This window comes from Oncorhynchus tshawytscha, linkage group LG15 (assembly GCF_018296145.1).
Source record: "Oncorhynchus tshawytscha isolate Ot180627B linkage group LG15, Otsh_v2.0, whole genome shotgun sequence".
Taxonomy (NCBI): domain Eukaryota; kingdom Metazoa; phylum Chordata; class Actinopteri; order Salmoniformes; family Salmonidae; genus Oncorhynchus; species Oncorhynchus tshawytscha.
Window position 1 is genome coordinate 8,266,725 of NC_056443.1, and position 16,799 is coordinate 8,283,523.

At 40.5% G+C, this 16,799-nt stretch overlaps 1 protein-coding gene across 2 annotated transcripts in view; it reads left to right on the forward strand.

Annotated features, from left to right (window-relative positions):
- Positions 1-16,799, forward strand: part of LOC112214327 (solute carrier organic anion transporter family member 1C1-like) — a 63,311-nt gene that overhangs the window by 21,198 nt on the left and 25,314 nt on the right. The window contains exons 3-6 of one of the 2 annotated variants that reach the window (XM_042298066.1): positions 5,217-5,358; positions 10,583-10,715; positions 11,782-11,915; positions 12,118-12,267. In XM_042298066.1, the coding sequence (XP_042154000.1) occupies positions 5,217-5,358; positions 10,583-10,715; positions 11,782-11,915; positions 12,118-12,267 (559 nt within the window). The remainder of the gene's footprint in view (positions 1-5,216; positions 5,359-10,582; positions 10,716-11,781; positions 11,916-12,117; positions 12,268-16,799) is intronic. The other variant, XM_042298067.1, reaches the window with a different exon arrangement.

Genomic DNA, 16,799 nt, shown 5'->3' on the forward strand with positions numbered 1-16,799 from the left:
ATAACGCTTTTTGGTGTTTTGTAAGTGATGTTTCTTTTGCGCTTATCAAATTGCACTGTATAGATGCCAGAATGATTAGCCTAATATTTGGAATAGCCTAATAGTCGGAATAGTAACTTAAGTCTGGACACTGACTGTAGGCCTCACATGTAGCCTATTATAATATTCACAACTGTAGATTTTAGTGTTACTCACAGTAAATATGATTTCTTTCTTTCAGCATCTTCAGAGAATGCGAATGCGCACTTAGGGACCTGTTGTGTATCCAAAACGTGCAGTTTCTTTCAGCGACATAAAAGCTAACAGTATGCATCCAAGACGAACTGAAATAATATCAGAAACATGTTGGATCGTTTTCACAGCTTTTCATTTACTTAAAACTCTTCCAAGTATTGTAATTTGGTCCCCTGGTCCCTAAATGTCCTTGCTCTGTGAGAGAATCAGAAATGAAAGGGGAGACTTTACCGATGTCAACTAGATTGTTGATGATGCATTGATCATTCTATCGATTTATGACATCATTCTGGTGAACAAGGCTTTATGAAGTATTCTAGATGAGCATCAAGCAACATGTATCTAATTATAGACAATTTGACTGACAAATAGCCTACCAAATGTCAGAAATTATAAGCAGAAAAATATCTAAATGAGGCTTAAGAATCATTTTCTCTGAGTACTGTGCGCAGGTAGCCTACATGAGCCTCTTGAAGTAATGACAATCCAATGTAAATATCATGACTGGTTGTGTTTATGCCACATTAAAAGGTAGCCTAATACATTGTAAAACTTAAATGACAAATCTTGACTATTAGACCCATTGAAATCTAATTAAATGAATGGGGATTCTAAAGAAGTGCATGTGCAAATAGGAGGTCCCATACCGGGAATAAGTTACATTTACTTTCACCCCTGCCTAATAGTACATAATAATACATCATTGACATTTACCTTCCATTCACCTGATATTTACCTTCCAAAAGCTTGGCTGAGAGGCATCAGCATCATGTGGTGGCTTCTCAACTTCCTCCGGCTTCTCCATTTCAATCTCATCCTCTTCGTCCTCGTCTTCCCCAAGTAACGATTACCCTTCAGCACAAAAAAAGGAATCATGAATGGAAGGAAATTGTACAAGGCTTCAGGGTGCAGTCAACAGCCAGCAGGCATACTATTTTTAGGAATCATAGCTATCACAGATATGAAAGAAAACCATAATATATCTACATATCTAGCTATGGAGCTAGTTAGCGAGCTAATAATTATTGTAGCTACCTAGCTACAGTGGGGCAAAAAAGTATTGTCAGCCACCAATTGTGCAAGTTCTCCACACTTAAAAAGATGAGAGAGGCCTGTAATTTTCATCATAGGTACACTTCAACTATGACAGACAAAATGAGAAAAAAAATCCAGAAAATCACATTGTAGGATTTTTAATGAATTTATTTGCAAATTATGGTGGAAAATAAGTATTTGGTCACCTACAAACAAGCAAGATTTCTGGCTCTCACAGACCTGTAATGTCTTCTTTAAGAGGCTCCTCTGTCCTCCACTCGTTACCTGTATTAATGGCACCTGTTTGAACTTGTTATCAGTATAAAAGACACCTGTCCACAACCTCAAACAGTCACACTCCAAACTCCACTATAGCCAAGACCAAAGAGCTGTCAAAGGACACCAGAAACAAAATTGTAGACCTGCACCAGGCTGGGAAGACTGAATCTGCAATAGGTAAGCAGCTTGGTTTGAAGAAATCAACTGTGGGAGCAATTATTAGGAAATGGAAGACATACAAGACCACTGATAATCTCCCTCGATCTGGGGCTCCACGCAAGATCTCACCCCGTGGGGTCAAAATGATGCATGCTTTTGCGGCACAGTCGATAGCGCGCCGAACCTCGGGCTAGAAGGTCGAGGGTTCGAGACCTGCTCCCTGCTGTTTCAGGGGGAGGAATATACAAGGCAGTGAATATAACCCCCCAAAATTATCTTGGGAGCTGGTGTGGGCGGGTGGTTTTCTGATGTCAATGTTGTGAACAGAGTGCGCCATTGTGGTGGTGTGGGGTTATGGTATGGGCAGGCATAAGCTACGGATCAAGTCCGAGTCATGAGTCCCTATGGCTGAAGTCTGAGTCCTGGTCCAAGTGTTCAAGTCTGAGCCACTGGGTCCACATTAACTCAAAATAAAGTTATTTACCCAGTCAGATATAGCGTAGTGGACAGAAATAAATGTAGCAGGGTAGCCTAGTGGTTAGAGCGTTGGACTAGTAACCGGAAGGTTGCATGTTCAAATCCCCGAGCTGACAAGGTACAAATCTGTCGTTCTGCCCCTGAACAGGCAGTTAACCCACTGTTCCTAGGCCGTCATTGAAAATAAGATTTTGTTCTTAACTGACTTGCCTAGTTAAATAAAGGTAAAATAAAAAAATTATGGGTCATGTCCTTTGAACAGTAGCCTAAGGGCTAGAATCAAGCCATTTTCTCTCAGGAAAAGAGGGAGATTACATTTGGCTACAGAACCTGTATATGAAATGCAGTGTGAAAGTGGGAGGGTTGAGCAAATTCAAAGAGCCTACTTTTCTATAGCCTACTCAAGGGAGAGAAAATATAGCTATACTGTTGTTTTACTATTAAACCCAATGCTTCTATTGATTTTTTTATTTCATAAAGCAGTGTGTGTTTCTTAACCAGGCAAAGGGTAGCTAAATAGAAGGCTGGTGGTGACTGGTTAGCTAAAGTGAAGCAAGAGAGTCACCCGCACCTTGTGTATAAATGGAGCCGGAGCGGAGCCTGTCTGCACTTCTGCCCACTCTCATCGCTTTCTCCCCAGCAGCTCACCAGCTTGATGTAGGCTGTGTTTGCTGGGTGTGACACATCCTTCCCACTGCTTAACAGAACTGAGCATCTGTGATGCTAATATTAATTGTGATTATTATTGAAAAGCTCTCAATCTCTCCAAAAACTCTTATCCAGTCCACACTTAGTAGCCAGGTGTTAGTCACAGAGATAATTTTGTCTCGTTTTAGTAAACTGAAATGAAACATCATTTTAGTTTACTTCTAGGTTTTCTGGCTCTATTCAGTCAGTTATTGTCTCGTCAACTGGCACTGAAAATTAGGTGTTTGATGAATATTTTAGTCACTATTTTAGTTGACGAAATTAACACTGAGTCTTCAACCTATTTTGAAACCCCATCCCACAGCTTTATAGCAAACCAATTGGCAGCCAGGGGTAGCAATTTTATTTATTTTTTTTTTAATCAAGGAGTGGGCCTTGTAATCGCCTAAAAACGTCCTTTCCCCTGACACAAAGGATTTGTATCCAGAGATCAGAGAGTAGCAGCTTGTTATTCTTCAGGATTAAAGCTACATGAAACAATGGTGTCTAAGCCTCTTAAAATAAGACTGTTTGTTAAAGTATGTTCAAAGTTGAAAAAGGTCAGTTTCTCAGGATTGTTAGTTAGCCCGCCGGTGTGGCTCACGGTTCTATGGTGTTGGTTTGAACTGTAATGCTATGATAAATAAATATCACAATATTCTACTCGTTAGCATATCGTCGTACTGTTTCCACTGGTATTGGTAGACTATTTTACAGGAAAGTAGGTGACTCGAATGAGTACTTTCTGGTACACAATGGGCCTCAGGATATCGTCACGGTATTTTTGTGCATTCAAATTGCCATCGCTAAAATGCAATTTTGTCCATAACTTATGCCTGCCCATACCATAACTCCAGAGCCACCATGGGGCACCCTGTTCACAATATTGACAGCAGAAAAAAACACTCCCTCACACGACGCCATACACATGGTCTGTGGTTGTGAGGCCGGTGGAACATACTGCCAAATTCCCTAAACTGACGTTGGTAGAGAAATTGACATTAAATTCTCTAGCAACAGCTCTGGTGGACAGTCCTGCAGTCAGCATGCCGATTGCACGCTCACTCAAAACTTTAGACATCTCTGGCATTGTGTTGTGTGACCAAACTGAACATTTTAGAGTGGCCTTTTATTGTCCCCAGCACAAGGTGCATCTGTGTAATTATCATGATGTTTAATCAGCTTCTTGATATGCCACACCTGTCAGGTGGATGGATTATCTTGACAAAGGAGAAATGCTCACGAATGTAAACAGATTTATGCACAGAATTTGAGAAAAATAAGCTTTTTGTGCGTATGGACAATTTCTAAGAGATTTTATTTCAGCTTATAAACAATGGACCAACATGTTGCGTTTATATTTGTGTACCGTGTAGTTTCCCGGGCTAGTCTTTGATGTGGAAAAGCCCATGGGAATGTGGACGTGCCACTGTGAGAAGATAAACCTACTCATTGTGAGAGATTAGGTGTTGCTAGTCGTGAGTGGCCCAGAGTGGGAAGACTGATGCAATGAATGCTAGAGCTCATCTTTCCTAGCCTAGACCCCAATCTGTCTGTGCTATCTTGCTAACACCTTGTCACTAATTGTCACGCCAAACATGTTTGGCACGACAGTTCCATAAGGAGAACAGAAACAGACTGAGACCTACACTGGGTTCTTCACTCTTTTTGGTTCCAGGTAGAACCATTTTGGGTTCCATAAAGAACCCTTGTTGGTTCCAGGTAGAACCCTTTTGGGTTCTAGGAAAAAACGTTTTGGGATCCGTGTAGGTTATCATATGGGGACAGCCGAATATCCTTTTTAGGTTCTATATAGCACCTTTTCCCCCCTAAGACTGAAGGCCAATCCATAATGTATAAGTTCCTTCTCCTAGTCAAAACCAATCCTTTCTTCATCAGTTGCTAGGGTTGAGTCACCGTTCTCTCACATAAGGAGCAGTCTTAAGTCTGACGTAGACTCTTAATCCTCTCTTTGTCCCTGTCTTCCTCAATACCCTGTAGTTACAGATACACTTTGCCTTCCCTATCAGCCTCCATCCCCCCTTTTCCTTTCCCTCTTCTATCCTCCTCTCTGTGCTTCTATGATGTAGGCCTAGTTAGAATATTAAATAGGAAATGTGATAGCAGGAGCTAAAATAGGCTAATGAGCCATTGAAAAGTACAGCCATGGTGTACATCAGAGCAACACAAGGGTAACTCTCTCTCTGACAATGAAACTCTGGATACAATCCGAGTACAATCTGATATGTATTAATTATTAATAAGCAATATCCCCCATCCCCTTTCATTTATCTCTCACTTTCTGTCACCTCCCTCTCCTTTCTTCCTCCCCTCGTGCTCTTTAGATGTTCCTTGTGGCCCTATCGTTTGCCTACTTTGCCAAGGCCTTGTCTGGCAGCTACATGAAGAGCACAATAACCCAGCTGGAGAGGCGCTTTGACATCCCCAGTTACCTAACAGGCGTCATCGACGGGAGCTTTGAGATAGGTAAGTAAGTGTCTGCGTCACAGGTCCCCATCCCCCATGTCCTCACCTCGTCCTCATCCCCAGGGCTATTTTGGGCTTCCATTCTATCCATGTTGTTGTGAAAGAGAAGCGATGTGAATGAATGAATGGGTCACCAAGGCCTTCTAGGAAGTCATCAGGGCCTAATTTATCAAATGTGTGTGTGTGTGTGCACAAAAAAACTCTAAACCTTGTATGCTCCAGATTTCCCACAAAGGTTGGTATTTATCCATCTTGCGGGAAAGTGTGCGTATCTCCCAAGTACAGCTCAGACCATTTGTACGCACAACTTCTAGTGGTTGATCAGTTGTATTGCAAGCAAATATTGTTCTTATGGGGGAAATGGTGTTTGATGCAGGGGAATAATAAAAACATTATCATATGGGCCTAATGATAAAACAGATGCATTTGCTGTTGGTAAGAAGATTGCATAGCAGCATGTAGCTTAATATAATTATTTTACTTTTATTATATAAGCCTAAATCATAATCATATTGTAGGGCGTCTCTCCTTTTCTGACATGACTGGTTTATTCCCGCTACAGAACAAATATTAGACTACCATTTATCTATCGTTCATTCAATAGCGCACCATGCTCAAAAGTGTATATAGAACGGTAGCCTACTTAAAATATTTGACATTATGGGTAGGCCACAGTAATGCTGTGAGGTAAGAGGGCAACGTCATAGTCTATTTAATCTCAGTCTATTCTAAGGCAAGAGATCTAAACACCATAATTTACTGATGAACAAGATATCGAACAACAATTTGTCTTTTGATTAGAAGTGTTGGCTGAAGAATTTACTTTTAAATGGTTTGAATAGACAATCAATCTTGCAGAATGTGCGGCCAGTGTTTGGCACTCGCTATAGGCGGCATGCGTTTTTTTTGGTTTGAAAGTCACTGAAACACATTCTGCCTACACCTTTACAGAAATCTTATCAAACTTACCATTGTGCCTTCTTTGAGAAACTGTCAAATCAAAGTTTATTGGTTGCGTACACATATTTGCAGATGTTATCGCATGTGCAGTGAAATGCTTATGTTTCTAGCCCCCAAAAAAACTAGAAATTAAGAAATATCAGATGAGCAATAAGTACTGCATTTTTTTTTTACAATGCTGCCCTACGCTCAACTTGGCAACAAAAACAATAAGATCAGCTTGTGGCTTCCATCAATGTAATTGTCTGCCTAATTTCCAATCCCCCATATATTGTTTGGGTAATGTATATAAAATATATATATTTTTAAATACAGTACCAGTCAAGTTTGGACACACCTACTCATTCCAGGGTTTTTCCTTATTTTGACTATTTAAAATAATAGTGAAGACATCAAAACTATGAAATAACACATGGAATCATGTAGTAACCAAAAAAGTGTTGAACAAATACAAATATATTTTATATTTGAGGTTCTTCAAAGTAACCACCCTTTGGCTTGATGACAACTTTGCACACACTTGGCATTCTCTCAATCAGCTTCATGAGGTAATCACCTGGAATGCATTTCAATTAACAGGTGCCCCTTGTTAAAAGTACATTTGTGGAATTTCTTTCCTTCTTAATGCATTTGAGCCAATCAGTTGTTTTGTGACAAGGTAGGGGTGGTATACAGAAGATAGCCCTATTTGGTAAAAGACCAAGTCCATATTATGGCAAGAACAGCTCAAATAAGGAAAGAGAAACGACAATCCATCATTACTTTAAGACATGAAGGTCAGTCAATCCGGAAAATGTCAGTCGCAAAAACCATCAAGCGGCTATGATGAAACTGGCTCTCATGAGGACCGCCACAGGAAAGGAAGACCCAGAGTTACCTCTGCTGCAGAAGATACGTTCATTCGAGTTACCAGCCTCAGAAATTGCAGCCGAAATAAATGCTTCACAGAGTTCAAGTAACATTCACATCTCAACATCAACTCTTCAAAGGAGACTGTGTGAATCAGGCCTTCATGGTCTAATTGCTGCAAAGAAACCACTACTAAAGGACACCAATAATAATAAGAGACTTGATTGGGACAAGAAACATGAGCAATGGACATTAGACTGGTGGAAATCTGTCCTTTGGTCTGATGAGTCCAAATTGGAGATTTCTGGTTCCAACCGCCGTGTCTTTCTGAGATGCAGAGTAGGTGAACAGATGATCTCCGCATGTGTGATTCCCACCATGAAGCATGGAGGAGGGGGTGTGATGGTGTGGAGGGTGCTTTGCTGGTGACACTCAGTGATTTATTTAGACTTCAAGGCACACTTAATCAGCATGGCTACCACAGCATTCTGCAGCCATCCCATCTGGTTTGCGCTTAGTGGGACTATCATTTGTTTTTTTGACAGGACAATGACCCAAAACACACCTCCAGGCTGTGTAAGGGATATTTGACCAAGAAGTAGAGTGATGGAGTGCTGCATCAGATGACCTGGCCTCCACAATCACCTGACCTCAACCCAATTGAGATGTTTTGGGATGAGTTGGACCGCAGAGTGAAGGAAAAGCAGCCAACAAGTTCTCAGCATATGTGGGAACTCCTTCAAGAGAGAATGCCAAGAGTGTGCAATGCTGTCATCAAACCAAATGTGGTTACTTAGATTCTTCAAACATCTAAAATATATTTGTATTGTTCAACACTTTTTTGGTTACTACATGATTCCATATGTGTTATGTCATAGATTTGATGCCTTCACTATTATTCTACAATGGAGAAAACAATAAAACTAAAGAAAAACACTGTATTTTACAATAGTTGTCTTTAGTTCATTTTTAGTCCCATCCGTCACCCTCAATCTATCTCTGAAGACCATCCAGTTTTGATTTCTATTTGCCATATATTTTCCAACTGTGCCGTTTCACAAAAGTTCGGAACCTATGTACATTTTACGGACAAAGTATATTTTACATTCGTTATCTTTTTTTCCCCCCACTCTTCCACTCGCCTCAAGAGCCTTTCTGTGTAGAGTAGATGGAAACCAGGAGAAGCCTGCTGTAGGATTCGCTGTGTGCCTCTTGCCATGGCTCCAATGCCCCCAACCACAGGGAGAGAGAAAAGTGCTGAAGCATCTCAGGAGAGCTCCATAGACTAGCCTAAAAGTCCTTTCTGTATTTAACCACTCTCTAATAGCAGGATGTACTCTGAGCAACAAACAAAGCAGTTATTCTAGTCCACACAGTATTCTAAATGGATGAAGGAAAAAATCAACACATTTACAGTCCGAGATCATCAGTTCAGGGGTTTTCAGCATAATAGCACAATCAAAACAGTTATTTTCCTTAAGCAGTATTTTAAACTAACGAAGGGGCACAATGACACTTCCATTTCCAAGTGCTAGGTTTGCCTTAGTCAGAGAACAGTTATTTCTAGAGTTCAGAAGTTTAGGCATTCTACAGCAGGTTTCTGAAGTGGTACTTCCCAAATCCAGCACCCTTGGAGAATAGCCTACTCACTCCTCTTAATAATGAGAGCGGCTGGAGGTCCTTAAGGAATGGACGTCATCCATCCATCCTTGAAAAACAACAATTGGTTCCATCATGAAATGGCTGCTTTTCGTTTACCTCATTAAAGTTTTTATTGCCCACCTCTCTCCTCCACTACCCACATTTTCTCTCTCTCTCTCTCTCCCTCCCTCTGTTTCCCTCTCTCAACTTCCCCCCCTTTTTTCACTCACTCACTCACTCACTCACTCAACCACCCTCTCTCTCACTCTACCCCAACCCTCCTCTCTCTCTATCCAGGCCACGGCACAGTCATTCAATTGGCCCTTGGTCATTCGATTTGGAGGGTTCTTCTTTTCTTATGATTCAATTTGTAAGCATTACCAACAGAGTGAATGTGCAAATGGATTCCAAGTGGTCACCCTATAAGTAAAAGGAGGGCTGTGTTGGTTACATTGCCTACTTTGTCATTTTCTCTTTATTAAATGGGCCATACCTTTAAAACTAGCAGAGATCCAACTCTGGAACTTTGATATGCCCTTAGAGTACAGACCCCTTGACATTTTCCACATTTTGTTATATTACAGCCTTATTCTAAAATTGATTAAATAAAAAAAAGATTAGTCAGGATCGAGGCAAAGGTGAACTGAGCAAAGTACAGAGAGATCCTTGATGAAAACCTGCTCCAGAGTGCTCAGGACCTCAGACTGGTGCGAAGGTTCACCTTCCAACAGGACAACGACCCTAAGCACACAGCCAAGACAATGCAGGAGTGGCTTCTGGACAAGTCTCTGAATGTCCTTGCGTGGCCCAGCTAGAGCCCGGACTTGAACCTGATTGAACATCTCTGGAGAGACCAGAAAATAGCTGTGCAGCAATGCTCCCCATTCAACCTGAAAGAACTTGAGAGGATATGCAGAGAAGAATGGGAGAAACTCTCCAAACACAGGCGTGCCAAGCTTGTAGTGTCATACCCAAGAAGAATCGATTCTGTAATCGCTGCCAAAGGTGCTTCAACAAAGTACAGAGTAAAAAATAGTTTTTGCTTTGTCATTATGGGGTATTGTGTGTAGTTTGATGAGGAAAAAGACAATTTAATACATTTTAGAATAATGCTGTAACCTAACAAAATGTGGGAAAAGTCAATGGATCTGAATTCTTTCCAAATGCACTGTATATTATTTGCAACAATATATTGGAACATTTGCCGAATACATTTTTCTATATTGAAATCAGAATACTACTCATATTACAGAGCAAGCGGTAAAGCTTCACACGACACAAATCTTTGCTTTGTAACATCTACAGTCTTAAGGGAGGCTAAAATGTCAGAAATATACCAACTTTGATGAATTATTTCTCAATTATGCTTTTAGATACAAATGTCAAATACATGTCAACAATGTCCTTTTTTTTGTCTGGGTTTCATGAGTAATCACTCTATAGTGGGAATTAGGAAACCAACGGTGCCACTATGTTGAAACTCACCATGGCAACACACTTACATCAATGAGAGGAATTAGGCATTGTGATTGAGAATAAATTCAAGCAGACCATTGTGTCAGCGCTGGGGTCAGTTCCATGTCAACTCGACAATTCAAGAATCCATTCAGGAATGGAATCGAAATAGAGTTGTAAACAGAAAAACTCTTATGTGAAAATGCATTTTACTTTTCCAATTTGTGAATTGAATCTCGATTCATCAGATTTGTCAATTTGAGAATTGAAATGGCAACTTAGAACATACTAATTCTGTGTCTGTCTGTCCCCCTACCAGGTAACCTGTTGGTGATAGCATTCGTGAGTTACTTTGGTGCAAAGCTGCATCGGCCCAAGATCATAGCAATGGGCTGTGTACTGATGGCAGTGGGAACATTCATCATCGCTCTGCCACACTTCCTCATCGGACGGTGAGGTTTTACTGACTTTTAATTTGAAGGAGGATTAACGTACAATGCTTGGGTTTCCAGTTTCTTTTTCAAATCAAATTTAGCAGATGTTATTGCGGGTGTAGCGATTTGCTTTTTTGAATGCACTTGTGGTACAGTAAGCTAAAGCTTATCTGGATATGTGTGTAAGTGCGGGCCTGTGCCTGTGTGTGTGTATTCTGTTCATGAATCACGTTTCCAGGGATCCTCTATTTAAAGGAAATGTCAGTCTACAGTGCATTCGGAAAGTATTCAGACGCAAGTATTCAGGATACACCTGAGCTCAGTTTTGAGTCTCATAGCAAAAGGTCTGAATATTATGTAAATGTGTTATTTCAGTCCCAAAAAATATTTACATTTGCAAAGATTTCTAAAAACCTGTTTGCTTTGTCATTATGGGATAATGTGTGTAGATTGATATATATAAGGCTGTAAAATAACCAAATTTGGGAAAAGTCAAGGAGTCTAAATACTTTCTGAATGCACTGTATTTCTGTGTGTTTGGACAAAGTCTGGTAAAGGACAGATATCACTGTGACTCTGTAGTGATATGTTAATATACTGAATTTTGCACATATCTTATATATTGTGTACCATCTTTTGTGAGATGAAACATTGCTGTGTGTTATCATGCGTTCTCATTAGCTTGGCTTGGTCATGAAAGTTTGATCAGTCCGAATGTTTAATCCCTCCCACAAGATGGGAACATGTGGAATCTTAAAGAATATATGCTGCACTGTATGGAGTCTCTTTTTACTGGATGCCAAGAGAAGTTTAACTATATGCATTTTTACAGCTGTGGGATGTTTTCCTGAAAAACATTTCAGTCGTCAATTGTTTGTATTTTACAGGTGAAGCCAAGAAAGCTTCGTCATTAAGTATTGTGTGTAACATGATGCGCTTGAATGTATAAAACGGTGTTTCCTAAATGTTTCATTGGATATCCAAAGCACTCATGTTCTGCTTTGTCTCTGTCCTCTCTAACTGTATAACGTGGTGCTTTCTCCCCTCCCTTCGCTAAACAGTCGCATTGGTGTTTTGTACGCAGCTATAAGTTCGAAACGTCAATCCGATCGTCAGTGAATTCAACCAATAACCTCTCTCCATGTCCAGCGCGCCTGTTGTCACCCTCCTCGCAAGCTTCGGGTGACCCGCTTTCTGAGGCACCAAGCACAGGGACAGGTGTGACTCTCACACACACACACACACACACACACACACACACACACACACACACACAGACAAGCTCATGTGCATACATGCATTCAACCATGCAAACACAAACCAACGCACACACACATGTACTCATGGACACGCGCATTCTCACACACACACACACACACACACACAGTGCTGTATCTATTCTCTCTCTCCCCCTTCCCAGTAGGTTGTGAAGGAGAGTCCAACCTCTCCATGTGGATCTATGTGTTCCTGGGGAACGTCTTACGAGGGATCGGGGAGACTCCAGTGCAGCCCCTTGGGATCTCGTATATAGATGATTTCGCCAGGGAGGAAAATGCTGCATTTTACATTGGTAATAGACCAATTGGAAATGCAAACACATTTTAGATAATGTCACTATGCATGATTTGAAGTACAATATGTTAAGTCGATCCGACGGTCTGAATAAACTGCCTTTCAGTCTGATTCATACACTAAGGGCCCGATTCAATCAGATACGCTTTAGCCAACATCCGGATAGCTGATGCTTAATACTGTGTGGGAGGTGGAACTGCATTAGAGCTGTCAAATCCACAAGTGGCTCCCAGCTTAACACGTAGAGCAGGCATTGTCATTGGCTGCACAGAGTCGCTCTGTCACACCTGCTCCCGCTCCCCCTAGCGCCAGGCTACCCGTCATTATACGCATCTGTTACCGTCATTACGCGCTGCTGTTACCGTCATTACGCGCTGCTGTTACCGTCATTACGCGCTGCTGTTACCGTCATTACGCGCTGCTGTTACCGTCATTACGCGCTGCTCTTACCGTCATTACATGCTGCTGCACTCATTGGACCTGGACTCCCTCTCTTTGTTGATTGCCCCTGCATATACAGTTGAAGTCGGAACTTTACATACACTTAGATTGGAGTCATTAAAACTAGTTTTTCAACCAATCCACAAATTTCTTGTTAACCAACTATAGTTTTGGCAAGTCGGTTAGGACATCTACTTTGTGCATGACACAAGTAATTTTTCCAACAATTGTTTACAGACACAGTGAATTTCAGTGAAATAATCTATCACAATTCCAGTGGGTCAGAAGTTTACATACACTAAGTTGACTGTGCCTTTAAACAGCTTGGAAAATTTCATGGCTTTAGAAGCTTCTGATAGGCTAATTGACATAATTTGAGTCAATTGGAGGTGTACATGTGGATGTATTTCAAGGCCTACCTTGGAGCAATTTCCAAACGCCTGAAGGTATCACCTTAATCTGTACAAACAATAGTACGCAAGTATAAACTCCATGGGACCACGCAGCTGTCATACTGCTCAGGAAGGAGACGTGTTCTGTCTCCTAGAGATGAACGTACTTTGGTGCGAAAAGTGCAAATCAATCCCAGAACAACAGCGAAGAACCTTGTGAAGATGCTGGAGGAAACCTGTACAACAATATCTATATTCACAGTAAAACGAGTCCTATATCGACAACCTGAAAGGCCACTCCGCAAGGAAGAAGCCACTGCTCCAAAACCACCATAAAAAAGCCAGACTACAGTTTGCAACTGCACACGGGGACAAAGATCGTACTTTTTGGAGAAATGTCCTCTGGTCTGATGAAACAAAAATATAACTGTTTGGCCATAATGACCATTGTAGTGTTTGGAGGAAAAAGTGGGAGGCTTGCAAGCCATTTGTGGCAAAATGGCTTAAGGACAACAAAGTCAAGGTTTTGGTGTGGCCATCACAAAGCCCTGACATCACTCCTATAGAACATTAGTGAGGTGACCTGAAAAAGCGTGTGTGATCAAGGAGGCCTACAAACCTGACTCGGTTACACCAGCTCTGTCAGAAGGAATGGGCCAAAATTCACCCAACTTATTGTGGGATGCTTGTGGAAGGCTACACAAATTGTTTGACCCAAGTTCAACAATTTAATGGCAATGATACCAAATACTAATTGAGTGTATGTAAACTTTTGACCCACTGGGAATGTGATGAAAGAAATCAAAGCTGATATAAATAATTCTCTCTACTATTATTCTGACATTTCACATTCTTAAAATGAAGTGGTGACCCTAACTGACCTAAGACAGGGAATTGTCTTACTAGGATTAAATGTCAGGAATTGTGAAAAACTGAGTTTAAATGTATTTGGCTAAGGTGTATGTAAACCTCCGACTTCAACTGTATGTATTTTGTATTTTATTAGGATCCCCATTAGCTGTTGCAAAAGCAGAAGCTCCTCTTCCTGGGTTATACAAAACATGAAACATAATACAGAACATCGTTAGACAAGAACAGGTCAAAGACAGAAATACATACATTTAAAAAAAAGCACACAGCCTACATATCAATGCATACACACAAACTATCTAGGTCAAATAGCGGTGAGGCGTTGTGCCACAAGGTGTTGCTTTATCTGTTTTTTTTAAACCAGGTTTGCTGTTTATTTGAGTAATATGAGATATAAGGAAGTTTCATGCAATAAGGGCTCTGTATAATACTGTACATTTCCTTGAATTTGTTCTGGATCTAGGGACTATGAAAAGACCCCTGGTGGCATGTCTGGTGGGATAAGTGTGTGTGTCAGAGCTGTGTGTAATTTGACTATGCAAACAATTTTGGATTTTCAACACATTAATGATTCTCATAAAAAGAAGAAGTGATGCAGTCAGTCTCTCCTCAACTCTTAGTCTAGAGAGACTGGCATGCATAGTATTAATATTAGCCCTCTAATTAAAATTAAGAGCAAAACGTGCCGCTCTGTTCTGGGCCAACTGCAGCTTAACTAGGTCTTTCCTTGCAGCACTGGACCACACGGACTGGACATTAATCAAGATTAGACAAAACTACAGCCTGCAGAACTTGCTTTTTGGAGTGTGGTGTCAAAAAAGCAGAGCATCTCTTAATAACGGCTAGACCGCTCCCCATCTTTGCAACCATTGAATTTATATGTTTTAACCATGACAGTTTACAATCTAAGGTAACGCGAAGTAATTTAGTCTCCTCAACTTGTTCAACAGCCACACCATTCATTACCAGATTCAGCTGAGGTCTAGCACTTAAGGAATGATTTGTAGCAATTAAAATGCTCTTAGTTTTAGAGATGTTCAGGACCATTTTATTACTGGCCACCCATTCCAAAACAGACTGCAACTCTTTGTTATGTGTTTTAGTGACTTCATTAGCTGTGGATGCTGATGTGTATATGGTTGAATCATCAGCATACATTGACACGCATGCTTTGTTTAATGCCAGTGGCAGGTCATTGGTAAAAATAGAAAAGAGTAGAGGGTCTAGAGAGCTGCTCTGCGGTACACCACACTTTACATATTTGACATTAGAGATGCTTCCATTAAAGAGAACCTATTAGATAGTTATCTCTGGATCCACGATATGGCAGAGGTTGAAAAGCCATAGCACTTAATTTAGGGCTATGCGTCTCGCTAGCAGAGCAACTCCCTGTGAAACTGTAGGGCGCGCAATTCATATAAATAATAATGGATATTAAACATTTAGGTACATATAAGTGTCTTATCGGTTGAAAGCTTAAATTTGTGTTAATCTAACCGCACTGTCCGATTTACAGTAGCTATTATAACGAAAACATGCCATGCAATTGTTTGAGGACGGCGCCTCATATAAAAATATTTTTCTAACGTCACAGGTTTCATAAATTCACAAATAGAGATTAAATATTCACTCACTTTTTGAAAATCTTCCTCTGATTTGTTATCCAAAGCGTCCCAGCTATAACATGTAGTATCGTTTTGTTAGATAAAATCCTTCTTTATATCCCAAAAAGTCTGTTTAGCTGGCGCCATCGATTTAAGTAATCCACTCGTTCAACATGTAGAGAAAAGAATCCGAAAATCTCCCCCTAAACTTTGTTTCAACAAGTCAAAATACATTTCTATTTACTCCTCAGATACCCTCAAACTATAATATTTTTTTACGGAAGGAAGGAAGTATGTTCAATAGGAAACAGATTTTAGCAGGTGCGTCCTGTCTTCATGGTGCGCACAAACACGAATTTCCAAGACTGTGTCCCCGTACTAAAACTGATATTTCTTATTCGTTTTTGAAGTTACACGCCTGAAACCTTGAACATAGACTGCTAACACCCTGTGGAAGCCATAGGAATTGCATCCAGGGAGCTAATTTTCAGAATGACCTTATACTTGCCATTCTAAGAGGATGGTCTCTCAAAAAATAATCTGGTTGGTTTTTCTTTGGATTTTCTCCTACCACATATATTGTGTTATATTCTCCTACATTATTTTAACATTTCTACAAACTAACTCCAACGTATTTTCTTTCCAATGGTACCAATTATATGCATATCCTGGCTTCATTGCCTGAGCAACAGGCAGTTTACTTTGGGCACGTCATTCATGTGGAAATTTTATTTTTTTAAAAGGGGCCTAGCCCTAAGTTTTTTTCAACAACAGGTTATGGTCAGTAATATCAAAGGCTGCACTGAAATCAGCTCCCACAATCTTCTTATTATCAATTTCTTTCAACCAATCATCAGTCATTTGTGTCAGTGCAGTACACGTTGAGTGCCCTTCTCTATAAGCATGCTGAAAGTCTGTTGTTGATTTGTTTACAGAGAAATAGCATTGTATTTGGTGAAACACAATTTTTTCCCAACAGTTTGCTAAGAGCTGGCAGCAAGCGTATAGGTCTGCTGTTAGAACCAGTAAAGTCTGCTTTAACTCTCTTGGATAGCAGAATTACTTTGGCTTCCTTCCAGGCCTGAGGACAAAGACTTTCCTCTAAACTCAGATTAAAAATATAACAGATAGGAGTGGCTATAGAGTCAGCTAGCATCCTCAGTAGCTTTCTCTCTTAAGTTGTCAATGTCAGGAGGTTTGTCATTATTGATCGTTAAATCTTT